The sequence below is a fragment of the Branchiostoma lanceolatum genome, chromosome 11 (genome assembly GCF_035083965.1).
Source record: "Branchiostoma lanceolatum isolate klBraLanc5 chromosome 11, klBraLanc5.hap2, whole genome shotgun sequence".
NCBI lineage: Eukaryota > Metazoa > Chordata > Leptocardii > Amphioxiformes > Branchiostomatidae > Branchiostoma > Branchiostoma lanceolatum.
The window spans coordinates 13,348,913-13,376,538 of NC_089732.1; the positions used below are offsets into that span (position 1 = coordinate 13,348,913).

At 42.2% G+C, this 27,626-nt stretch overlaps 1 protein-coding gene across 14 annotated transcripts; it reads right to left on the reverse strand.

Annotated features, from left to right (window-relative positions):
• Positions 1-2,099: 2,099 nt before the first annotated feature.
• Positions 2,100-27,591, reverse strand: LOC136445319 (ELAV-like protein 2). 14 transcript variants are annotated; one of them, XM_066443257.1, is made up of 8 exons: positions 27,157-27,591; positions 20,574-20,625; positions 19,581-19,782; positions 10,725-10,828; positions 9,885-10,038; positions 7,403-7,631; positions 6,124-6,150; positions 2,100-5,314 (listed from the first exon to the last, which is right to left on the reverse strand). In XM_066443257.1, the coding sequence occupies exons 2-8, from the start codon at positions 20,610-20,612 to the stop codon at positions 4,999-5,001; spliced, it is 1,071 nt and encodes a 356-aa protein (XP_066299354.1). In that variant the 5' UTR covers positions 20,613-20,625; positions 27,157-27,591; the 3' UTR covers positions 2,100-4,998. The 14 variants fall into 14 exon arrangements, with proteins under 14 accessions (XP_066299354.1, XP_066299355.1, XP_066299356.1 ...); XM_066443258.1 differs by lacking the exon at positions 27,157-27,591 and adding an exon at positions 25,081-25,195; XM_066443259.1 differs by lacking the exon at positions 27,157-27,591 and adding an exon at positions 21,874-22,035.
• Between the last annotated feature and the right edge of the window lie 35 nt (positions 27,592-27,626).

Genomic DNA, 27,626 nt, shown 5'->3' on the forward strand with positions numbered 1-27,626 from the left:
ATGATCAGTAATGTTTTGGATTTAAATTGGACCTTAAGAAATCCTTGAGGAAATTCAGTATAATCCTACTGGCTTGTGGACCACGGGTTACCTATTAAATGTTAGCAATAAATCATCTGTTTGCTTTGCCTCATGTACTAGTGGTCTAGCCCATGGGGATTTGAGATCAGTGTACTTTATTCATGACATTATTCAGTTCACCGGGAGCATTTTCCTCCAAATGAATGTGCCAGCAAAATATGTTTGGCCTGTCTGTCTACCATTTGTGACATCTGCATGGTCGTTTGAACTCTGCACATGGTTTGGAATAATTTTTGTCAAATTTGTGGGGTTCTACGATGAGAATATGCTGAGGCCAATGAATGTGTCTATATTTGTGTCTAGTTGTAGGAATTAGAACTTTCAGAAAGTATATTATATAACCAAATGTTATTTTCATCACTGGTTGCATGGTATCTTCTTTCCTTAGCAGACTCTGGTCTCAGTGGACACACAGAGCAAGATGTTTAACAGATTCAAATCTGCCCAATCTCACATTTAGCTTTGTCTTACTACATTACAAGTATCCGATACTTGTTTAAGTAAATTTTGTGGTGTGGGTATTGTGCTCAACTTTAGGTAATGAAAATCCATCTTGCTTTTTTGTCTTTTGCTGTAACAGGTGATAAGAGAAATAGGACACCACGACAATCTTCTACGCCAATATTCCTGTTATAATAGGAATATTGACCCTAGAAGAGTGATCTTTAGGTCGCACCAATTTTTAATTTGTTGTCCTCTGATTTTTTATGATTATGCTTATCTGGGAAAAGATAATGAAAACAATGCCTGAGGAACAGGTTTATGCCTTGTGGAGTGTCTTATTCGATTTTTTCTCCCTACCCTCTGCTTTTATGATGTAGACTTGCATGCTACATTTTCACCTCAAAATGTCTGAGGACCAAGAAAATAAGATAGTGTGGCTTAATTTCTTGGTTAACAGATTTTTTAGGTAAAATTTTAGCACAAGGACATCATTAAAACAGAAGGCTGGGGTGAAAACTTGCACCTGACCCTGTTCACTGCCTGAAACTGTGCAGCAAAGTACAAACTTTCCTCTGAGATTCTTGAATGTTTTCATGTTGATTTTCCAGAATGTTTTCATGTTGATTTTCCAATCTAGCATTTTTTTAAATTCTGTTAACCAAGAAATTAAATTGGTGTGGCCTTAGCGTTGTCCCCATTACTATATGTACCTGATATTTTGTTCACATTTTAATTGCCTGACCTATTATTTTTGGCGAATTATGAATTTAATGACCCCATCTGGTACAGTACTTTTAGACTGACACCAAATATCACAACAATCAACCAGGACAAGTTTTGTTTTCATTTTCAGCTATAAGTAGACTAAGAGAGCAACCAATCTTTCCTGTTTAAGTCATGCTACCAAGGACGTTTGAAATTATTTTAAAGTGGAGCTGTCTTCTTAAACATTCATCCAATAAAAATCAACCGTCATGCATTTTATGCAGGGCTGTCTCCAAGACCCGTTCCTCCATCCCAGGTTGAAAATTTATTTGTTGAGACAGGAAAAAATTTCACCGTTCAAACTTGATGACATGTATTTACGTAAGCTTTTTAGCAGATTTAGTAACGAAACGGACTCCGAGACAATCCTGATTCTTGGCTCTGTTTGAGGTTAGAGCTACAGGGGCAATAAGTGCTGAACTAACTGTAACACACATACACCTCTTACATTACACTCAACACAGCCCTATCACTTCATCAACACTCATACATTCTCAGACATGATATCCTTCACCCAGAAGTGACCAACTGACCCATCCGTAACTCGACATGTCCAAAAGCTGCTTGCCGCGGTGAGTATTGAGTAGCCAAAGGTGTGCAGCATAGCCAGCTGTTGGGGCAGGTCAGTGCTGGGTTGGGTCAGCAGTGAGTTCATGTTGACTCAGGCAACATTTACACCTCATGTCTGTCTGTGTTGACTCTACTGTAGCTGTCAATCACAACAAAGAAACTAGATCCCACCCCCTTCCGAAACTCAGGCATCATCATCCATTCAGGGTGGTGTCACAAAGACTCACACACAAACATACTCTAGTTTTACGGTGGATTTTATTATGTATTAAACATGGAAAAGTACAAATGTAACACAACTAGTTCAGAAACCATTGGAACAGCCGACCATTTTTTTGGTTTACAAAGGAACTGCGTTTAATCCAGGAATTGGGATGTATACAATTCGTGGAAGTATTCCCTGCAACATACAGTAGGCTGAGGGAACCTTCTGGGAATTTGTTACATTGCCAACTGACACTTTCCACGCTGCTTGCTTGTACTTTCCCCTCTGAGTCTTGCCCTAGAAGGACTCCCCACCTCTACAGACTGAGAAGTTGCTCCTATACATGACAATCCAACTGTGTCAACTGTACTGCTCCCCACTCATCCTCACAATGCTACAAATGGCAAGACTTCACTCTGGAGCAACAGGCCACCACATGCCAGTCTTCTGGCATCAGCGCATTTTCTGACATCCATATGTTGCCTGTGCTGGACACTATCCTGCAGCTAAATATAGTGGCTTTCCATACATTTGATTCAAGTAGAGCAGAGAACTAATACTGTACATAATACTCATGCCTCGCACATATATACAGATTTTTCTTTTTTTCTCCCAAGAAATTTGTACACCTCTCATTGATTTCAATTGTTCTCGAAGAAATATGTTCATCTTGAAATGGCTTGGATTATAATTACTCCGTTACTTGAGCAGAAAAAGTATCTAAACTCAAAAAAGGTTGATTGGTTCTTGTGTAGGGAGCGTGCTAAGTGGCTGTGAGTGACTGGTGGGAGAACAGGGGTGACAATCTCTGTGTACATACATGGCTTTGCTGCCTTGCTCCAGTTGATACGATAGCCTGATCGATGCTATAACCTTGTAAACACTCGATCTGTCCTCATCCGTAGACAACTTTTACAACTTACAAAGTTTAGCGCCATCAAAAAGTGGCTGAATTGTGGGTAGATTGTCTGCTCTCGTCCTTACAAGAATAGTTTCTCTTGCTCATTAAGCTGATTGTGTCACTGAAAATAGAGCTTCTGGGTGACATTATCTTCAGGAATTATTTCATAGCAATGGTCTCGGATTAATCCATGTCCCTCGTAAATCTCAATCCACATGATCTTTTGACAACAAAAACAAATCTGTGGTCCACCCTTTTCTACATGGAAACAAGATTTGCTATCAATCGTCCATAGAAACAAGGCAATGCTAGCCAAACAAAATGTCACTGTGTGAATGAAAGGTAGCGTTATCGTTCAGGAGTGCCATCATCAGACATTTTCTTGAAAGAACTGTTCCGAGTTCAAACAGGGTTCATCTTGCTCTCGCTAGTTGAGTGTACCTATCAAACATACGAACAGAATAACCTACTTACTAGCATTGTACTATCAACAACTTAAGATATAAATCTTAGGTCTACTACCTAATACACCAAAACAACACTTTCAAAGGAAGTATCTCTCCTAGTTCTAAACGACATACTTTTTGCCAAAGCATTAGGGCTAATAAATAATTTATACCTCAATACGGTGACCAGGTGCTCATTATATATTAAATTTTCACTCTGAGTGAATTTAGCCTTAGAAAATTACACCTTGACTTCTTGCAATCCTGGTGCCTTTGAAATGTTGCAGTATTCTGGAGATATCATCATTTTATGGCTCACTACAGAGTATACTATGCCTATGTACAAATTGTCACATTGTATTTGTACAAATTCATTGGTACGAAGAGTAGGAAGGTGCGTCTTTGCATGGTTCCTGGGAATTCATGGAAAGGAAGAACTAGTATTTTCGGTAACACCAGGGGGAACTGTTGCCAACTCACAGGAATGTGTTTAAGTGCGAACCTCCGGGAAAGAGTGGCAAGAGGAGCACAGACTAGTGAGAAGTCCTGACAGAGCTTGAACCCCGGGTCTCCAGTGCATTATTTTAACTCTAGGATTCCTGTGAATTGACAAGTCTCCCTTTTTTCTTTTTGGAGTTCAGGAATATCTTTAGGGGGAAAAATCACCCGAGGCCCATCACTGCCTGTGCAATCTTTTGTTTTCTCAAAAGGAATTCAGTTCAAAATACGAACCCTGAATCCTTAAAAATTTCAAAAATTTCCTCTCATTTTTATAAAAATATACGCCTCTCTGAGGTTCACTGAACTTTTGTAGGTGACTTTTGGCAAGACCAGTTCAATCCAACGCCTCCACCTTGCGAAAGGATACTTCCCATCAGTGTGCAGGCAGACCATTCAAAATCAAATTCAAAAACAAAATAAGTACAATCCATAAAAACAATCCAACAATATGATACGGAAAAATAAACTCCCGAAAGGTGGAAAGAAACGTGTGGAAAGAAACGTAAAACAAGGATACCCAGAACTCATGCAACAAATCAAAGGTACTTTGAGGAACCAAAATGAAATGAAATGAAAATTTAATATAATGATGTTCCAATTTAGTCACGGTGACAACATGATAATGCAGTAGTACCAGTACTAAACATAAAGGTCAAAAATGTCATGTCATGTCTGTCTGAATGCAACACAACCACTTTACATCGTTACCATGCAACAAACACTGCATGAAATAAAAGAACTGTTAGTAAAATTCTCAAACTCCATCTCTAGTGAAACATCTCGTCCACTACAAGATACTCAAGACATAGGCTTTCTATGTCAAAAACCATTAACAAATGTTCAGAACTTGCCAAATCAACAAGCAGAACGTTTAATAACAACCAAATGTTTTCTTCAGGTCCTAAAATGTGGAACAAAATCTCAACACTGAGAATCAAGGGTTCGAAATTTTATCTCGTAACTCATCTGAATAAAACCCTCACAGGACAACATGCACAACAGGATGTGGAAACAACACTTTCGGAAGGTCTGCCGTGTTTGCCCGCGTACAATTGGGGAATGCGGACAAGCAGGCCCGTCCAACTTTAATTCTTGTGTGCCTTGTTGGTCTTGAAGGAGACCTGCAACACCCGTCCTCCTAGACAGTAGCCGTTCAGCTGGGCGATAGCTACCACAGCCTCGTCGTAGTGTGCCATCGTCACAAAACCGAAGCCTTTGCACTTGTTTGTCTGGAAGTCGCGGATCACCTTCACATTGGTGACAGCGCCGAATGGGCCAAAGAGCTGCCACAGTACGCTGTCTTCAGTGTCTGGGGCGAGGTTGTACACGAAGATACAAAAGCCAGTACCGCCGTTCGGAATGTTTCCAACGCCCATGGGGTCGGCGCCCATTGGAGAGTATCTGTAACAAAGGAAGAGCATCATAAGGACGGTGGCTCGCTAAACGTTAGGCATCGTACGAGCATCTACAAGTCCAGGCATGCACAAAGTTTCCTAGTACGATCCATGCTTCATTCTCAACCTATTGTAACCATTCCTGCAGCGCCAACTGTACTGTATCACTCAGGCTGAAAACAAAGGAAAAGTAAACCAACAAAGGAAAGAAATCAGGTCGTAATGGGAAAATGTATGATCGTCAAATCCACAACGAAAACTGCAACCATCTATAACAAAGGTGTATAAAAGGTAAGTAAATGAACTGAAAGCAAGCCGGTGTTAGTATACTGAGGAGGCAACCACAACTACTACTTACTAGGACCTGCGTGCAAGACACTAAGGCAACCAGACAGAGATCAACAACATCTTTATTGGTGTCTTCCACACTACAGTCTTTACTCAAGCACAAGGTCTTTCACTTGATAGAACAGATACATAGAACCTGGTACTTCCATCTAACTAGTTGAATTTTGGACATCACTCCTTTTGTATTCAAAAGAGATAAAGAGATTCTGCATCATTTCACTGGAGTTTCCTCTGCCTGCAAGTCATCCATGATTTTCCTGATGTTTTTTTTCACAGTGAATTGGAAATTTCAGTGTAATGTTGGTTAGCTCACCTTTTTTGTTCCACTGACTACACCTCAGTTCCCTTGGTTTTGACTTTTGCCATTTTCTCTGACTGGTCGGGTTGTGTGTATTTTTCCCCCCTGCCCACCCCCCAAACTACAAACCCCTTATGAAGATGATGTGAAAGTAAGAAATGGGCCTGCACCTGAGGTAATTAGACAGCAAGGCTTGCCTGGAATAGAAACCAGAGGAAGGCGGTCAGTAGTGCGCAGGGAATGGAATGCCACGGACACCACGACGGACACAACACGGAACAGTCACACCCACACGCCCAGGCAGAGCTGCTCGTCAGGACCCCCTAGCACCACTCCTTTTTTGCGTGGCGTGATCTCTGGGTCTAACTCTCTCCTTACTCCAACACTACACTCAACCTGTGCTTCTGCTCACAAAAGCTGCTGTCATCGTTGACAATTTCTATCATCGTACCTATCTGAAGGACCCCCCTCTCGGGCCCTGACCACCAGACCTGCTTGCTTGCATGGGAGCATAACATCATAAGCAGATATTCTTATGGATAAATATATGATATCAACATATATAATGCCTCAACACAAGTAGAAGCCCCACCGCCCAAAATTTGAACCAAGACCTCAACATTGCTCTCCGGCATAATCCTGGTAACATCTTCTTTGTACAGATCTTTCTTCCAAAAATCCTCTGACACTCAGATGAACAAAAGTACTCTCAAGATATCAAAATACATCTATGTACTCACTGACGAAGAAATTGTTAAATCATGTGTACTCAACTAGTTAAAGATACATCTTAAATAGGAGAAAGTCTACTTAATCACCTATACATGTTAGTGGATAGATCAGCAATGATCCAAACAATATGAAGAATCAAACTAAAGCAAAGTGAAGTAATGAAATAAAGGGAGCCCAGGGAAAAAATGTTGCCTGGGACAAAACAGGAATCAGAAAAAGTACTGTACACATGTGGGATAGGAGTTCTCATTCACACCAGCATCCAACATCTACTGATTGGTATCTTACAATATCAGTTGTAGCTATGCATCATGCAGCAAAATCCTATGTTGTTGGTAAAACCTAGCTGCTTGTCCACATGTCAGGTTGCTTTTGGCAATCAAAATATGTCTTTTGTTGCAGAATGAAGACGAAAACAGAGGATTTCTTCCTATTTCAACCATTGTCCGACTTTACCAAGCCTTGAAAAAGACTATTTGAGAGGCCAAAACATTGAGTTATCAAAACTGATGTTTTTAGAAGATTTCTTGACAGTGGTGTCATGTCGACAGCAGTCAGGATTACTCTTGCAAGCTTTAGTTCAATACAAGGTGAACGCTTCGTAGAAAAATAGCTCAACAAGCAATTACATAAGTGAGGGGGCCAGCCCATAGCAACAGTACAAATACCAGTATATATGGCGACCCCTGTTTCCTGGGGGTACCTCATGCATCTTACCTGAATCGTGCGGTCTGATGCAGCATTGGGCCGAGGTACCGCCTAGCCGGGGCAAGGTAGGCTGCCTGTTGCAGAGCCTTGGCATGGTTCTGGCTGGGGTTGTTGGCAAACTTGACGGTTATGGGGTCTGTTGCTCCCTTCGGGATGTGGCCGTTCAGCTCGGTGATGGCGCGCTCGGCCTCCACCCGCTGGTCGAAACGCACGAAGCCCACACCCCGCGACTGACCTGCTAGGGCACAACACACAACACGGTCAGAAACTGTCGTGTATAGTTTCATCAGGTTGGTACAACACACAACATGGTTAGAAACAGTCGCGTATAGTTTCATCAGGTTGGTACAACACACAACATTAGCAGAAACAGTTGCCTATAGTTTCATCAGGTTGGTACAACACACAACATTATCAGAAACTGTTCCCAGTTGCGTGTAGTTTTATCAGGTTGGTACAACACACAACATTATCATGCAGAAACAGTTGCCTATAGTTTCATCGGGTTGGTCAGTCACTGGCTGTAGTTTGTAACTAATACTTTCTGGGTGGATGGGAGAAGGCATAATGTGTTAGATTTTAGACAAGAAATGCTGACTCTTCCTGAAAATGGTTGTGAAACCTGTCTTGATAATAGATAACAAACGTTCTTTGTACACAACCAAGTGTTTATTCAAGCCTGGAAACAGTGCGAAATAGAACAAGTCAGTATTGCGGTAAGAAAGGAGACAGCCATTGAAATATCAGCTTGGATAAAACACTAGGTTGTGTACAAATAACTTCGCTATCCATTATCAACACAGGTTTCAAAACCGTTTTCAGGAAGGGTCAAGCATGTCTCTGCTGGAAATCTACAGACACATACACACAAGTGCCTTCTCCCACACGGCAAGCATTGGTTACGAACTACACAGCCAGATGCAGCTAAATTGCTCCTTTGAGTCAAGGCACTCACTGACATCTTGTGTGGAGAGCAATTTTTGCCTGACATCAAAGGCTTGTGAAACAGGTACTTCAACACGCCACATCCCAACAGTGTTGTTAGGCCTTGATGTAATGTAACAAGGTTACTATATGGGGCAATGCCCTCAAAGGAGAAAAAAATCAGAGTGGCAACCTTGTGACCCCTGGATCACAGGGGAAAGGTAATGGAACAGAAACATCAAAACTATCCTGGTTAATTGTGGCCGGCACTGTCATTAAAACAGACACATCTAGAAGCTGCAGCCTTATTAATGGTGTAGGGAGTTAAGTAGATGGCCTGCACAAGAGGCTGTGGTGGGATGAAGTGTTCTAGGAAAAAAAATCTCAACAGGACTGTCTAGGTTTTATAAAAAAAAGCTGCTGGATCCAAGAAGATTAAGGAACATCACAAAGAAATAACAGATATTGTAGACCAAGCTTGAATTTTTTAAAGTGCTTCTGTACAGTTAAGGTTACGCATTCTGAGAACTTCAAATCGTAATATTGTTCCTCTCATTCTATCTGATCAAAGAAAACAAATTAATCTTGTACCAGCAGATGTTCCCATGACTGCATACGCCAGAGCAACAACCTACTTTTACAGACTGCTTTTCTGCATTTAAAACATACATAGGACTAGTACATCCTAGTCAGAACAACTGTAGGTAATGCTACTTTATATGCCAAATGGTTGTAACTGGTTCTATGGCTATCCAAAAACTAAAAATTTTCATACTTTGCCGAATTGTTTGGGGTTCAATTTTCGATGCTTTCTTTCCTTTATCAGTATGCTAGAAGCACAGCTCCTGCTCAATAAACCCCTCCCAACGGCCCCTGCCTGGTGCAGGGCAATGAAGCTCCCTCCCGCTAATGACTGAAAATCAATGATTTCTGTCTCAAACTAATGCTGTGGTGCCGGGTGATTGATGTGGTTGCGTAGGTGTTGACTTCAGATGGGAAGCACAGAGAATCGCGCTACCCACCGGTTTGCTTTAACAAATTAAACAGCGGGGTTGAAACATTTCTAAAACAAAATATTTCTTTACGTAAGGTTGTGTTGAACCTGTAGCTAAATTTGTAGCTAAATCAATACTACAAATGGCCAATTTTGGAATGTCCATTTCCATGGTAGGATGAGTCTCTTGTAGTTGCTCTTTCAGCCAAAATGATTCAAACCGCCACACCAAAAGAAGCTTCACACCTCTATCCACTATGCTACTTTCAATAATTTCCAACTAAGACCCTCCAACAAGCACATCTCATACAGTTACATGGACTGGACAACAGCTGATGTCCTCTTAGTCACTGCACAATTTTTAGGGATCGGTCCATGTTCGTAGGTCACAGTGCACTGCTCAATGTAACAACAGGTTATCGATTTTCAGGCCAAAAATACGCTTGACTCTCAACGCAATTTCGAAACTCAGTGACCTTCTGGAGAACAACAACTTCAGCCCAAGATTGTTGACAATGTGACGCCCTCTTTGCCGAGACAACGGAAGCTACCAAGTTACGACAGCAAACCCACCTGTTACAGGGTCGAACAGAATCCTGGATGTGATGATTCTCCCATGCGCCTCGAACAGCCCCTCTAGGTCCTGCTGTGTCATGGTCTTTGGCAGTCCACTCACGTACAAGTTGGCATCCTTGATCGCCTGGCTGCTTGGACGGGCATACGATACCTGCAACATAGAAGGAAGCATTGTTACCTGTCTGCATCTTATATCTTACGTGACATCACAGAGACAGTAGATTGCTCATTCCTTGATAAAGACTGGAGCTGATCAGTCAAAAATTTGGTCCAAATTCTTGTGTAGGAAACTGCAGTTTAACTTCAAAAGAGGGTGACTTCTACCAACACAGATGAACATTCAAGGGAATCTTGTATCTCCAATCAATAGAAACTCAAAATTGTTCAACAAAGCAAACTAAAAGACGTGAATAGAATTGCTATCAGTGTATAACACTTGTATTTACAAGACAGAATCTATTGTGTGTTCATCTTTCACACTGCATGTAGATAAAGGTGATCAACTGATCTACCAAAGTTGCTGGCATCTCTTGCAATACGCCCTGCTGTTATATATACATATGGAGGACCTGTCAAGATCAGTGGGGTTTCCCTATACCACCTGTCATATAAGGATCACTTTTCAGGATCATTTAAGGTCAAGAAAGCTGGCAATGCGATCTGATATTTCTGAAGATCCTGTTCTAAAAGACACAGGTTTTACCGCAAGTGCATGCAAGTCTCTACAGTGTTTGTCTCACATTACAAGACCAGGTACTGCAACACATAAAACCCAGAGTCCGGTCTTATAAGCAGTTATTGCCTAGACTTGCTGTTACATATAGTGTGGCATCTCACCTTGATAGTTTTTGCTTGGAGTCTGAGTCCGTTCAAGGTGTTAATGGCCTTCTCTGCATCTTGTGGTTTCACATAGTTCACAAAGCCATACCCTAGGCTCTGACCTATAAAAAACACAGAAAAGCATAGGATTAGACCACAGAAACATTTCGTTGCTAAGAAATATACACTGCACACTCATTTACATGGTGTCCAATAGAGCTTGTTTTCACTTATCATTGGTTGTGCCAATGATTGCACATGTACTTGAAGAACTACAAGAGACGTGGCATTTAGTGACATCTTCACAGCATCATTGCCACAAAATTATTTATCGCTGTCTCCATGGCACTTAGCTTGCACATCATTACCGCCCTTGTTATGTTCCAGCGCTACATCTGAGGTTCTTTTACTAATGAACTTGTCATCGGCTGATATATTGTTCTTGTCTCCCTATTTCTTCCCTGTGCTGCGCTCTTTCAACAGTGAGAGGAGGCTCACGTTTATTCCTTGTTGCCATGGCAACTGCATCTGCTTGTCATCAGAATGACAGGCTATGATAATTGTATGAGAGCTTTTTTTAGGTTTTGCTTAGGAGAGAAGTGTACTGTGTATGATGGCGCTACAAATAACAATCTTAACACATCTTTATGAACTGGGCCTGGCAGTTGGGAAAATTTGAAAATGAAAGAACCATGGGAGAAAACCACTACGGTATCATCAAACTGCCCCCTTGCATATTCGATATTCCTTGTTCTTAGAACAATACTAATTTGTTGAAAAGGCAGTTCATTGTACATTGTGTAATGAGATTTGGGGTGGGGAAGACACTTGTATTTAATTTTTGTATCCCTCCACAATAAAAAGGTAATTTACGGCTCCACATCCCAGTCCCTGTCCATTTCAGATCAGCTGCTGGGGAGAATGAACTTGGGACTCCTAAAATTGGCTCAGTTTCATAACAGCAGCACAGTGTTTTAATGAATATTTTCAGATTTGAGAAAAGTTCGTGAACTGTACTTAAGTTTCGATGCACACAGGTATACAAACTAAAAATGGGTACGAGAGTGTTCACATTTTGCCCTCTCGGCCTGCAGTTTCCTTTCCTGGAACAGCCTTGCAGATGGTGGAGCCAATTATGTTGGGTTCTGTAGCCCCTAACCTCACAGATGTGCACTCACGAGGGACCCCGGGACCATTATGGATGTCTGGCCATCCACCAGAGAGGGCCTTTGTGTCTGCTAGAGAGCAAACTTCATTAGAGAGTTCAGTTTCAGGACACCATGCCATGTTATTTGAACTGTGTGTGAAATATCAAGGCCATTACAATGCTATGTTCAACTTTACGTGGCTTGAATTGTTGTCCTGATCTATTTCAAATGGATACAAATAAAGAGAGCTCCAAATGCATGAATCCGATAAAGGCTTTAACAACTTATGACAAACTGAGATATTATAAACAAAGCCAAAAATTAGATATGAATTCTCTCAGACTTCCATGGTTCAAACTTTTTATTACATCTTTGATAGCTCTTTAGAAAAACTATATCTTCGGACAGAGGACATTGACACCGACTCAAGAAGCTTGGATCACTTTAAGGCGCTCTTTACTTTACTTGCTACATATTCATTTCTAATTCATGAGAAGGGGAGTTCAGCGACCTGGGTAACCTTTTATAGGAAGTAGCATAGTCTTTCTCTAATAGACAGATGTCCACTGAGACCTCCACACATCACAGACCCCATGCTTGGACTTCAAAGCCAATGGAAGTCAGGGGCCTCCCAATGGGACTATGTAAACAAAGATGGGCCAAGGGTCATCAGAACTGGGAGGGCCCTGTGATGGGCTTTGACAAGCTAAGTTCCTGCTGAATATGGCCTCAGTCCAGCTGAGAGGAGCTGTCTTGGTATCGTTTTTAATAGCTCCCAAACAATATTACAGTTTTGCCCATATTTCTCTTTTCGAATCTACAAACAGTTGGAACAGTGTTACAAGTACGCGGTGAGTGTAGAAAATTAAACATCAACCAACTTATTTGTGATGTTTTAAAACAGATAATAGAAGTAACTGTAAGGATTTTCCACAGTTATATTTCTTGTCAAAGAATGGATGACCTAGCTATGAAAGAGCAAAGAAAAAAGTCTGAAAAGTTTAATATTTGCTGCGCAAAATTTAATCAACTGGTGCGAAGACCAAGTGCTGTCAAACTGTTTTGTTCCCCGAAAAGAAATTCTTTCATTTTGGAGATACTGACATCGGACTGTAGAAAGTCAAAGACATGGAGTCCTGTTTTGTCTCCAAGTACATCGGATAGATGAAAGTTGTTTTTCGGTACATCCTCGACCTTACATATGCGACAGCTGATAGATCTGGAACATATTTCTGGTTGTTGACCTTGCCCTAAACTCAGCTGGTTGACTCAGGTTTGCTCATGGCTTCAGCTTAACCAAACCATCAATTGGGGGGGTCAGACATACTTGGCATCTTGTCTTGCCAACACTAATCCATGCTCAACTGAATTCTCTGGAAGGTAATGATACTTGAAACATTTTGTTTCTTGCTAAACTATATTTCTGGGTACTACAAGGAAATATACATGTTGTTGCCGCTGCTCTCAGGTTTTTACAAATACCTAAGGGATTTTCCAAGGACCCCCACCAAGGTTGAGGTCAGATGCAACGAACCTTTGCATGTAAAATGGCAGACTTCTTCCCCCTTAAGAAACTCTATCCTGATTCCTTTCAGATGAAGATGTGGGGAAGTGAAGGTGCCGATATTTCAATCACCCCAAAGAACTGAAAACCAACAACCTAAAGGCTTTACTTGATCAAAACCAGTTCCCTGTTTTGGTGAAATGTTAATTAGGAAGGGCCAAGAAAATAATCAATGCACCTTTGAAATTGTTATAACAAATATATAAACCGCAAGGCATAAAATTTTACATGTATTAGTATACCAACTGTATCCTAGGCTCTACCCCTAACGTACAAGTCCTAATCAGTTTACTGGGGGTAAGACAATATTTAGTGAGACTTGCATGTCTATATTGAAATAGGAAGATCCCTTGATCATGGCTGTAAGGATAAAGCTGCTCCCTAGTGCCAGGTTGGTCGGTTGACCTAACCCTGACCTTGTCCACATGCAGACATGATAATGGAGTCCAATTATAGATCCTGTCTGCTTCAGTGGTGCACTAATGCACCGCCAGGAAATCATTTCAACCCTCTCTGCTTGGGTTCCCATCTTAAACATTAGGTGCAGGTTAGGCCGGCTTTTAAAACAATTATAGCCTTTTATCAGGGGGGAAATCTTGTTTATACCGTGGTTGGTATGTGCATTTATTTGTTTCACAACATACCCCACCCGTGCCAGCCGTCTCGAATTGTGTTCCACAGTTTTGCAGTCCAAAATTTTCAATAGAAAGTCTGGTATTTTAACTATTTATACTCAAAGGAATATGTAAAGTTAATTTAGTTTTTTTCCTCCCCTTTTCCTATAAATGTGAAAGTCACTAGAGGGTGGGAAAGCATTGACCTCTTCTTCCCCTTTCCCTTCCCAGCAGCTAAACCTACCTCTTGTCAACACTGTTTGTTTCCAAACATAGAAATATTTCCCCCACAACTTTCAGGATGTACCCAGAACAGGCTGTTTATGTTAGACTCTAGGCACGTTTAGACAGCTTGAGTCACCCTGAGACCAGGGAGGACACAAAATCCCTAAATCTGACAACACAACACGGTGTACATGTCAACAGCACACAGCTTACAGCCACCTTTGTACAAACAAAGGGATAAATCGTCTCTGAAAACCCTTGACAGGGACCAGGTATTTCTGTATGACACCAAGAATTTCATAATCTTCCTAATCTCTTCTAACATGTACATGGTAGTTGTCAGGTAAAGGTGGCATCCATCAGGCTACCTTGCACAGTAGCAGGGGCAGCCATGTGTGTTTACTCAACTCCTAGCCTGGCTACCCTCCAGTAGGCCTGCTGTTGACACCTACTTGGGAAGTTTACAGAGTGAGTTAACACTACCTTGTCAACTTTATGGGCCAATTAGCTTATCTGGTCTGATAGCTTTGTTTACAGTAGAGCTGGGGGGTAGGGGGAGGGGCAGACCAGGATATGTGAAAAAGTGTTCAGTGGATAAACTCCACATGTTAAACACTTGGCTTCCCAGCATCAGTAACTGAGCTGGATTAGGGGGGAGGATCTTTACAAGTATCAACAAATCACTCTGTCTTAGCACTAATCTGTTTACTATGAGGAAAGAGAGGAGATGGTCTGGATTAAGATAGGGATGACCCTGATACCAATGATCTGAACCCTGGTCCTAACCCTGACCCCAAAGCCCAGATGATGCCAAGTGAGAATTTTTGAGTCTGCACTCCAAATATTGCCCCATTCTTTGACACAGCAAAGCCTTTATACAGACCACACCATCTACCAAAACCAACATACCCCCCAACTCTACCCACAGTTGTAAATGGGCCATGATTATAGATCTATACCTCTAAAGTGTGTTATAAACTTCCTTCCTTTGCAATACCTGTAATTTCTTTCATATAGTGATATCTTTGGAAATAACATCCTCATACCTGTCTTTATGTTCCAACCATTTTTCTACAAAGATGTCTATATGCTTGTTAGAGATTAGGATGGTGTAAAACATAGCTCAAACCATGTTGAAGTTTGCAGTGTGAACTTTTCATTCCTAATACAGTGCACGGTGCACTATGTGTAAACATAGCCTATGAGGATATGTGCATGGCCTTGGCACTCCTGGCCAAATCCTTGAGCGTGCCTAACAGGGTCCCAAAGTACTCCAGACTATATCCCTGTACTTCACATTGGTACTGTTGGGATAGAAACTGAGCCTTGCTACAAATTGAGACGATTAAGTCCTCCAGGATTCATATGGTACAGTATCTGAAGCCAGTGGCTTTGCTTTAGTCGCTCTTTTCTAATTTCATTACAAAAGCTACCAAGACATGGCGACTGATACATGGAAAAAAAAATTAACCCACATTTTTATCCTAACATTTTTTATTCTTTTCCTTGCAGCAGTACATATCTCGTACACATTAAACTTTGCAGGTATACATTATCTCTACTCTATGGTAACCATAAACACAGAATTATAATCATTTCATGCTTCGAAGCATCCATCATTTTGGGGCAATGAAAACTATCAGATGTGGTGATGAATTGTTTTTGGTGAAAATGAGTGCTGACACTTTACAACACCTCCTAATTAAACAATGTGTGACATGAAGAGAAGGACAGCAGGCCAAACAATGGATGTATTATTGGATCAGATGAAAGCTTTTGTATAAACTGCGAATAGAAGAGTGGCTCTAGACACATGCAATTCATCATACTGGAGTGCGGCATTGAAATGGATGAAGCTGCTATTGTTATTTTTACACAAGCATTATTTTTGAGGAGCCTTGTCTTGTTAATCAAATGTGTAAATAACTTCTCAGATTAAAGTCATTATTTTCCAAATTTCAACTTCGCTTTGTCTTTTGTACATGGAAGACGCATTTTCCATTAGCAGACTGCCCACCATCTGTGCACCGATTTTAAAAGACCTTCATAGCATCTTTCAAAACGATTTTAGATCTAAAACCCAGCATGACATCAATTATACTCATTTCGGTCTGCTCACTACTTTGCAAGGCTCCGAAGGTAATGAAAGTGTTTTAAGGATGCTTTTAAGAGGGCCGAGATTGTGTCATCATGTGAAGTGTTCTTTACCCTAGACGTAACATGTTGCCTGGCAACTGACAGCAACACAAGGTCGGACCATGTGCCGGCATATGTTTCACTATTATGAATCCGTGCCATCCACGGACTGTACAGCCTGTAATTTGTGCGCTGCAATGACACAAGAGGAAAGGAAGTGCGATGAGAGGTATTTTGCTTGTCCTCTTGGGTTGAACAGTCAGACCTGAAGGGCACCTTCAAAAGGTGCCTAACGCCATCAACAATTTGCCTGCCTTTAATGTAATCATCAGGAAGACCAATAAAATGCCATCTCCTAAAGTTGCTACCTGATTGCCTTGCATATTCAAGCCCTTCAAATCTGAGGCCAAGTTTCTCCCTTTTTTTTTTTATAAGTGTATAAAACCTGTGAGTTCAGATTTGACAGCAATGTTTTTGTGCTGTTTCTATCATGCGAGTTCTACAGTGGCTAATAAATTTTGCATGACAAAATGGAATGTTATGGACTCCCCAAAATCATAAACACAGCCATGTTGAGAATTTTAGCCCGCTGACTAAGCGTTTAGTGTCGCTGAGATTTTGTTTGTTGTTTCTGTAATTCCCAACCACTTAGACGGGTGCATCTTCGCCATTAAAGTTTCATGAGAGCCTGCATGGCCCGACAGATATTGTCATCATACAATAAGCCGGGCCTCTCCCTTCATGAATTATTTATTGCGTGTGGTGGTGTGAATAACGAATAAGACATACGCAACACCACGACTCCTAGAGAATGGTGTACAGGACACTGCTACCCTTTCTGACAGTTTTTCCAAAAATGTGTAGAATTTAACAGAATGACCTGAGTTTGTTAAGATAGGAAAAAGAAATGAAATTTGATCTTTTATGAAGTTGAAATTGAGGACAAAGGTCATGCTCAAACTAAAATGCTCAAAATGTCCTTACAGCAGTTTGCTACAAACTTCTTTTTTGTTGACACCCATTTCATAAAGGCAAACCTAACCTTGGACAGCAAACAACTGATGGCTAAAATTTTAAGCCTTGTTACAATCAGAGTAAGTTGCAATTGCGCTTTGACGTATAATTTTATTCAGCCAACATAATCTACCACAAAAGCTCCTGGAATCATCTCAATATCGGAAGGGCTATTTTCACAGGTGAATGGTTGGTGTAACAATTATAATTAAGGTGATGTGGTCAGTCCTCAAATCCAATTTGTGTTCAGCCCACTTGAAAATAAGCATCCCTGTGTCAATTACATGGCAGGTGCTATAGGGGAACAGGTGCACCACGGAAATTTTACAGGAAAATTCCAGTTCCCCAAGGACCTGACAAAAAGCATTAGGAATTGGGGGGAGGGGAGCACTGATTTTAACCAGGATGTCACGCTGAAAACAGACATTTCAGCTGGAGCCACAGCTATTAACTGCTTTAATATGGACACATGAATTTTTCATCGAGGCATGCAGGGGAAGATTTTATGGAAAATCTCTGCTATTAAATAGTCAGAATAACCTGCCAGACAGTGCTGTCAGACTGGCACCTGTACTTTAGGGGGAGGGGCTATCAGAGGCCACCTGTCAAAAACAATTGCCTTCGTTTAGTGGGTTCATTCTTCAGCAAGGGATAAGCTAACAGCAGATGCGAATCTGCTCCGCCTGACCCTTGCCTTTGACTTTGACCCCTGTATATAAGGATACGACAGAACACAGAACGACTGATTAACAATGGACTCCCAGGCATTCTCTCATATGTACCAGAGGACACAGTTGGCAACCAATGAGTGGTACTGAAGGACATCTGTTTAATACTGTGTCTATATATGGAACATAAGGCAAGACAGTTTTTTTTCTTCAGAAATTTGGGACATGTTTCGTCTCTAATATTATGATAAACTTACATTGAAACTTGTTTATTTCAAGTCATATCTGTTACATTATAAACTTAAACTGGAATTGAAATTGAAAGGAAAGAAGCACTTTTATCGGTTCATCCATATATATTCTGATTTTGTGTCCTTTTCGTGAACAAGTGCTAGAAAACATTGTGAAACTGTCCTACATATTCAGTTGGCAGCGGTGTAGATCTGTTTGGCTACACTATGATGTAATTTCTAGAGGCCCTGCTGGGACCACAATTGAACTAGCACCGACCAGACTGGACAAATTTTCCTAGCACGATGCCTCAACCTCTTTGCCTCAAAGCCTTTGTCTTGGGATTGGAAGATAACAAATCTGATGACGTCAGTCTTGTAGACTGTTGAAAGCAGCCGACCGACTCCACAAAGACTTAGCAACAAAGAGCCAGACAGGTTGACGTGATTTGGCCAGGCATTTTTTTCATTTTCCGCAGTGACTCACTGGTCTTGCTGACATTTGAGTCATCCCGAGTACTCATCCAATCCCTCTAACTCGCTTTTATAGCATGTCCCTCTTTGATGAGATGACAAAGGAGCAATTTAGGCAACATATTGAGGAATCTAAACCTGAAGGATTCGCTTTGACAAAACTGTAGAGAGAAACAATGTATTAAGCCTTTGCTACAAAGCACAGAGATAATGGCACATATCTCTTTTAAGCTCAACTGTCCAGCCAAACTTGTAGTGATAAGATACAGCACAGTCAGCTATTAGAGCATGTGTTTTCTGACAAATGACTTGCATATATGACAACACCCTCACGACTTTTCCAGAGCATCAGTAATCTTCTGATGGCCTGTAAGTGATACAGCATTTACGTTTCCTCTGTCGGATAAATGACTAAATTTCTTTCTAAACATCAAATGAGCTACAGCAGCTTTGTATAGAAAAGCAGCCTTCCCAAACACCGTTCAAGAGTATGGACAAGTTTATGGTACTGACAAATAAAAATTCTCTGTAGCACTACCAGAGCTGTCTCCAGGTTTACATTTTTGTCCGTCCCCCTCAAGTTTTGGGAGCCCACGCTGTTAATTTTTGTTGTTAAATATGTCATTTTAAGGTTACAAAAATACTTCCTTTTTTCAAAAATTTCATGTCAGAGTGGAGGGGTGCATTTTTCCCACATCCCAACAAGCAAATTTCTGCCCCTGGACAGAGGGACGGGTCCTGGAGACAACCCTAAGCACTACATACATGTATATAGGATACAGGGCTGTGAGAGACACTTACCAGTGACCTTGTCTCTGATCAGCTTGCAGGACTCCACCTCCCCGATGCTGGAAAACAGCGACTTAATCTCGTCCTGTGTCATGGTCTGCGGAAGGTAGTTCACTATCAGGTTGGTCTTGCTGTCCTCGGCGCTCTGTCCTGTGCGTCCGTCAGGCGAGCCGCCGCCCGTGTTGTTAGCATGGTTTTCCATCATCTCGCTGGCCTGGAGGAGAAACCACAACAACCCGACATTATTCAGATGCCGCTGAAAAGCGTCAGCCTAAAACATAAAGATGGCAAAACATGGCCAATGCTTTGCTACAAATAAAACGATTGACCAACATCTCTATATATAGTACCAGGCTGCCACCCTCCCTCTTACAGTACCAAACCCAGATTTGCCTGTATAAACAATACCCCAAACCCTGCTATGTTCGATAAAACGTGTACCTTCAAATGGTGCATCATGGCTACTATGTTATCCATAGCTCGGTACTTCGGCTCCGCGACAGGAGACAGCCTTGCCGTTCGAACGCTACCCAAATCTCAGACAGAGCGTGCTATCACGCCTGCGGATATTACTACCACATTACACGGGAGATACGGCCCTTTACAAATATGGGAAATTGTGTCAGCACGTGGAGAATGTGTTTCGAGTGTGGCATTACATGGTACAGTGTTTAAGGATGGGCGAGAGTAACCAAGGCCTCTGGAATGGAATAACAGCTGACGGGGAGTAATGCGTGTCACCCAATGGAATGGCCCTCGATTCCACCGAAAGAAAATACAACTGAAATCACAACCCAGCCTGCAGTACTTGTCTTTAACATGTTACCACAGCTGGCTACAACTGTCTACTTACTAGGATTGCCACTAAAAAAAATCCACCACCAAAGTTACCTCCATGGCTACAATTCTACCCACTAAACACAAGTTATAACAATGATATAATCCGTTTATAGAATGTCTAAAACAAACTGTGAAAGTAATATAAAAAGTATAAATATTGCTTACAAAAAAGGAAGAGTTTTCTGCCACACGTACTTTCCCCATGGATGGTTTAACTCTGCAGAGGGAAAGATCACGAAGGTCAGGTAATAGTAGTGTACCAGAATGTTTTGTCTGCTGCTGTTCTACGTCCGTCTCTCTCCCAACATAAGTCACTACTTTTCCACTGGAACTTAAAATGAGAAAAGAATATAATGGAAGTCGTGGTTTTCAACGTGGATTATTTGTGAGATACGTGAGGCCGGCCGTGCCGAATGCACGTCGAGTTTATCCCATACAATTTGACAGGAAGACCATACCCATAGAGGGCCCCAGATATCCGCCCCCCTCCCCCTTTTGACAAATACACTGAGGTTGACACATGGAGATGAGAATGGGAACATATGGGGTGAGGTGGGATCAAGAGAGTGTCCTAGGAAGGTAACAACACCAGACTTTATGATTTTACCTTGACCCCTAAGACCCGCAGCAAACCAGAAATTAGGAAGAGACTACAGACAAAGAGGGAAAGCACAAAGGAGGGGAGACAGAGGAAGCCATTTTGGATACATGAATACACATTAGCATGGAGAAGGAGCAGCCCCAGCAACCAACGTGCAACAGCGCTTTGCTTGACGAGATATCTCTGATGGAAGTACTACTATTGACAATTTGAAGAAAATAAGGAACATAACAAATTAAAACTTTTCTTGTGTAAAATGTAAATGAAAATTAAAAGAAACATACATCACAGTGGAACTGGCAATTCTCCAAAACTTTCTCCTCCAAATGCTCATAATTCCAAAACACGGATAAAACTCTTTAGGTCTGATAAACCAGTGTCAGTTTAGCCTGAATCTGGGGATCGGGTCCCTCGCCGATCACTGTTCAGTAAATTTGCAGAGTAGTTGGCAGGTGGTCTGAGGCCCCAATGGGGACCTCCACTCTCCCAATGGGAAATGCAGGGGTGCAGGAAGCATGTATTTGTCAGCGACTAACACATATTATTATCCTCATTTACTGAAAGAGGGAGGTTTGTCAGCACAGGACACTACTGGGTGAAAGATCATCTAAAAAAGAACATCCTCTAAACCTCATACAATGAGAACAACATCTGCTAAGGTTATCTACTAAACCTTTGTTGCCACAATGATTATAAAAAAACATGAGAGAAATTCTGATAACTCTGGCCTCCGGCAATTGCTATAATTTTGACCCTAAATGAAACAGCTTTCCGACCCAGGCCCATACAATGCTACGTATTATTGATCTATTGGCCTCTGTTTTGTAACACTAACTGCACAAATCCAACAGCCAGCTGGCTTACCTTTCTTCCAGAAATCCTGTAATCTTTATCTCCTGTCTAACGTTTCCCCACGTTCTGCAGCAGTAGGACCGTTTCACTCTTTCCTTTGTCTACAACTGATACATGCCCAGTAGCATCCCCTTATTTATATTCATGCATGCCCCCTGACAGTGTACACAAAACACCCAGTGAAACCCTAAGCCGCCACCTTTTGTCCCCTGTTCACACCTCATTGAGGCTAGAGGGGCATGATCAGGGGCTCATCAACATAAACTACCCATAGAACACATGGTGCCTGTGCTACAACCTGTCTCTTGTTCTACACAAGCTTAAATCTTTATACTCAAAACAGTCTTCCAGAGGGCGGCCCACACAAGATCCTTTGCATACATGTGACAATTGGTAAGAGCTTGGCAGGGAAGGTATCAAAATACACTGGCAGGACCTTGTTCTAGGGATTTTCACCACCTATATCTCTGACCTCATGTACTGTACAAATTACTACAATTGATTCCAGATCTGCCTGTCACACACACACAGGGGTATGCTGACAGTTTCTAATTTGTGGGTTAGAGGGAAGCCTGAAGCTGGGGTGTACTCAACCTGGCCCTGTATTTAATCTGACTTAGGGTGGAATTTGGGCCTGATGAAATAATGCCTTCTGCTGCTGCCCTCAATCTGGAAATGCATTTAGCATGTACAACCAAGGATTTAGTTGCTAACTCCCAGTCCTGTTCAAGCCAAGACACACTGTGCTCTCTTTCTCAGTGTCACATTTAGCTCATTCTACTTGTAAATTTCAGGATCCAATTCACCCCAAAGGAGTTAAGTCATTAGCATTTTGCCCTGTCATTGTTAAACCAGGCTGTCATGCTGCAAGTACAGACATCTCAGCTGTACAACTACCAAATATACTTTCTTTTGCTAGATGCCAAATCACAAAATACTGGTGACATCCTTTGCCAATAGACAGATGTACACAAGCTAGCTAGGTAGATTGGACCTATTGTCCACCTGATGACCAATCATTGCTGTATAAGATTCAGTGACATGGGGAGAATGCTCAAACAATGGAGAAAACCAAGGGAATAATCAAGGACTCTTAGGAATAGCAGAATTCTAGCCTTTGTACTTTCTCTGGGCAAAGGTCAGCTACCTTCCGTCTCCTCTGGGATCTGTGGTTATACTGACTTGGTGATTAACAGGCCCCATACTAACTGTTTCTGACTATTTCCTATGTAAAACAAGTTGGGAAAACCTATCTTACGTTCAGAAATGTCAAAACTTGGGGTACTGACAGGCACTGGGACAGTGGCTGCTTCCTGTTTGCTTGACTTCCCCTGCGTTATCTTTACTAACCCTGCCCTGTGATGACAGCAATCCACAAAATAAACAAAACCTGTAGTAAATTACCCTGTTGAAAACCACAATGTATACAGACCACCAGTAAAGACTCAGGAAGGGACTCTTTGCCTGAAGAAGCCACCACCCAGCCACCACTACACTACACATGCTAAACTCCTTGTTGACAAATTGACTGATCAGGGCTGCCTCTCGGCTACTGAGCAAAGGATTTGGATGAATACTAATCAGACTAGACCAAGGGCTCAGCTGTGAAAATACACCCCTACTTGATAAATATGCATGCAGGGTTAAACCTTCATAATTGCTTTCAACACAATTGATATTGTGAAAAGTTTACATATGCTGATGACAATATTATTGTTCTCCCTTAACCATATTAATTGGCTTTACACCAATAGAACTGTCAGTGCAATTGGAGCTCTTTCTTACTCGATTGACTGCCAAAGCTTATGCCATAAAGGAGCAAGTTAGCTCAGTTCTTTCCAAACTCTTTTGGTTGCAAGGCAATCAGCTAATGATTTTGACATTTTAGCCGCAACAAAACTATAGATTATAATGACCTGTAAGTAGATTAATTTCAAATGACAGTGCCTACTTTCCTTGTCTCTGGGTAAGCCATACCACAGGCAAAACACAAGTTGTTTCATATACTCAATCAAACCCTTTAAATCTAAAAGAATTTAGAACCTGTAACAAAAATTTCAAACTTGTGTCGACAGAGAGAAGAAAATCTCAACTGAATTTCAACTTCCACCATGCGTTTCCTCAAAATGTGTGGACAATTTGCACTGCAAAATACAACTCTCTTTCTAATTCTTGTAATTTCCATTAATTTTACACACTTTCTAGCAAGGGAACACAAGAACAAGTCTTGATCTCCAGACTGTATCATAGCCTAATACAAGAACACAGGGAACAAATATAGCGGGGGAAATACGGTCCGCCTCCCTTTGTGCGAAGAAGTACCCTAAAGCACCGCTATAGCAGCTGGCTGGGGAGACAATACACCTGCCCCCACTATAAACATGTGATACAGGGAGATAAGATTTGCCTCCAGGCCCCATCTGCCCCGATCCCAGTGGACCGTGCTTTGTTCTTCTCAACCCACTCATGACCGAAGGGACCCCCAGTCTTTCAGCTGGACAAAATCTCAGCATTTCTAACGCTACCGTGAAAACTACTATCCCTATAACATGACTGGAAACAAATATCAGAATATCAGAAACATTTTTCCCATTCCTCGATGTAACAACCGGGCAGGCTACAGTAACACTAGGACAGAAGACTTCACAAGCTTCCTGCTACCACACCACAGAAAAGGCCTCTAGAGGTCAGGACAGACTCTCTAGCAGTAAACACAGAAATATCGTCTTTCCCCGTTAAGTCTGACTGAACCTTGCTCTTAGAATTACTGAGAGGCTATAAATAGTAAATCTGGAGATTGAAACTGTTCTAGGCAACTCCTACCCAAATATACTACGTCTTACAGCATCTTATAAAGGCCATGGGAGAAATACCAGCCCTGGATGCCAAGCTGTGATGATTTTAACACAGCTACCATACAACTAGGCTACAAGGAAAAGGCTAACCCACAAGAAAGAGAAGAAAAAAATGCTATAAGAACAGTCTTTACACATAAAATCCAGACAAGATGTAATAATATCAAACCCAATTTTCTTCATTCACAGGAATATGAAATCTGCCCCAACGCTTTACCTCAACTGAATTTGGCAACCTGTTCTTGCCATGCAAGTAAAGCTACCGCTACGCTCAGTAGAAAAGTCCAATTGAGAAAACCTGACAAAGGAAGGAGGAACAAACAAAGGACAATGTAATGAAAAGGCAAAACAAGAGAAAAATTACCAAATTTGTAGGTGCGAGTCCCTTGAATGCTGTAGCAGTATGGTGAGTCACGAACACAGAGTGACTTACACTGAGTCAGTGGAGCACCAAGGAGTGATGCGTCGAGCGGCGTGGGCCACGGATAAATAAATGTAGGCACCGGGTCTGAGATTTTGCCTAATGTAGTTAATTTATGTTAATGCCATGCAGGCATATTACCAACCAACTCCCAGAAAAGGTCATATGAATTGCCACTGTCCCATGAGAGCTTGGCTCAGGAGTCGAGAAGGCAACCAAATTACCTTTGCAATCAATAACCCCCTGTCAATGCTTTCTCAATAATGTAATTTCAAGCAAAATCCATGCAAATGCTCGGGGACCTCATCTGCCCAAATGGCGCTAACATCACTCAGCAGAAATCGTACAATTTTGCGGAGAAACGATGCCACGATTTCGGAACTGACTCGACAGAATTTTCATATTCAAACGGTTTCGTTACGGGGCGAATTTTTTTTCGTGAAACGGTGAATGAAACAAACACGGTACAGGGGAAGGCGAAAGCAATTTGAACACTCCCAACTGAGAGGGTACATTTACTCCATTATCAAATAAGCCGTCATCAGATGATTACCGCGGACTCGGAGGTATCCGCTTTCTAGAGGTTCTAGGATGACAGTTTGCAGCTTTCAAGGGAATAGAATATTTCTGTCCATGATATATCACTTCCTACGAAAAGGGTGACAGCTCTGAGAAAATAACACATGCGCCTCCCATTCAGTTAGTTTTCTACAATCTGGGATAGCTAAATAAGTGTTCAAATGCTGCGTAACAAAGCTCTAGTGGCGGGACAAAGACAATGGGATGGCTATTGACTGAGGATGACTCAAATACCCCATACCAGACTCGCACAGTGAGGACAGGAATGGCTAAATAAACTCGACCCCGGTTTTGTTACATCTGCTTGGTAAGCCCCCTTATAGGGATATCTGTCACAAAGCCAGCCAGTGGGGAGGAAAGAAAGGATCTGTGATCTACAGAGAAAGGAAGTTGGGGGGTAACCCCAAGACAGGGTTTACAGTTTCACTTTTCAAGGGGGGAGGAAGGGTGGGTGGAGATAAACGGGGTTTTATTGGTAGAGTTTGGAGAATTTTTATAGATTTTGACACCCCTTTGTTTGCGGAACGGTTTATCGCCTCATTGAGAGGAGGGTCGCGTGCCGTCTGCCTGTGAGCACCACCTGAATTACGCACGCGAAATCTACAGACTTTCTGTCAGAATCTTCTCCAATCTGGCCGGTCTGAGTCCGTGAGCAGATGGGGACCTTTTGTTTGGACCTGACCCCGAGTTTCCTTTGTCTGGAAGGGGGAAACGTTACGGTTACTCGCCCCCCAACACAAGCGGTCCGCTAGCCGCTACATACAACAGGCCACGCAAGGGCGTACTCCGCAGGGGTATAGAAAATTACCAGGTGCTTCTCAGATTTAGTTACAAACAAAATTTTCAGCCTAAGGTTCTGTGATAATTTTTTCTTTTCCTGCTATCGTGGTATACCCGGTGGTAAGGGGAGGAAACCGCGCCACTTTATCGCGAGCCCGCACATTTGCTGCCCAGATAAATACAGGCCGTTCGGAGCTCGGCAAGGGACGGGGCCCATCAGGTAATTTACTGCGGAGACGAAGACCCACCGACCGTGAAATTAAACCCCGCAACTACGCCTCAAACGGAGGAAGAGCCCGTGAAATTTTGCCGAGGCTTCGAGCGTCTTGGGCGACAGTGTCCAAGGGTCATTGAAACTCGGTGCCAAAGCTCGTGTTTGTAGGGTTTCCCCTCCAGGGCACAATGTTTGCCGTACAACACAACATGCCAAACCCCACGTGCACGAAACATCCCCCGTGCGTTCTCTATCACGCCTCTCGCTTATCAAAGACACGACATGTACTACACCTTTTACCGTGAAAAAAGGGTTTAAACTATATTTTAGAGTTATGTTCCTGTCATGACATTTTCTAGGACGACTTAAAATTGAAGTGACAATGGGTCTAAATTTATACACGGGACAATACAACGACACAACAACCACGTGTGTTCAAGCCTTACCTTTCGAGTTTTACGGTGGAGCTGCTGGCAAAATTCGCGTCCGCCGTCGCTCTTCGGAGTCTGTGCCGCTAACCGTGGCTAGGTACGGCTGTCTCGGGGTTCTAGGCTTTTCTTGGCGAAGGGGGAACTGCCAAACAACGTACCCTACAAGATGGCGTGCACAGAACAAGGGGAACTCGGCCGCCAACGAACCCTGGCTTCAGAATTCGCCTCCTCCAAAACGACCCAAAATGTCTACCACAAAAATAAGGCGTGGATGCCCTGGGTGGAAAACGAGGCCAGGTTCAGGGAGGAAAAGTGGAAAATGAGGGAAAACTGCAACAAAACCGCCTTCCTACTGAAGAACTCAACTGAACGTTTACGGACGGTGTTGTGAACGAAAATAACGTGAGGCCGCCGAACATTTGCTACATGACGGCCGCACCACAACCCACACATGGAGTACCCTCCACCTTATTTGCATACAAATA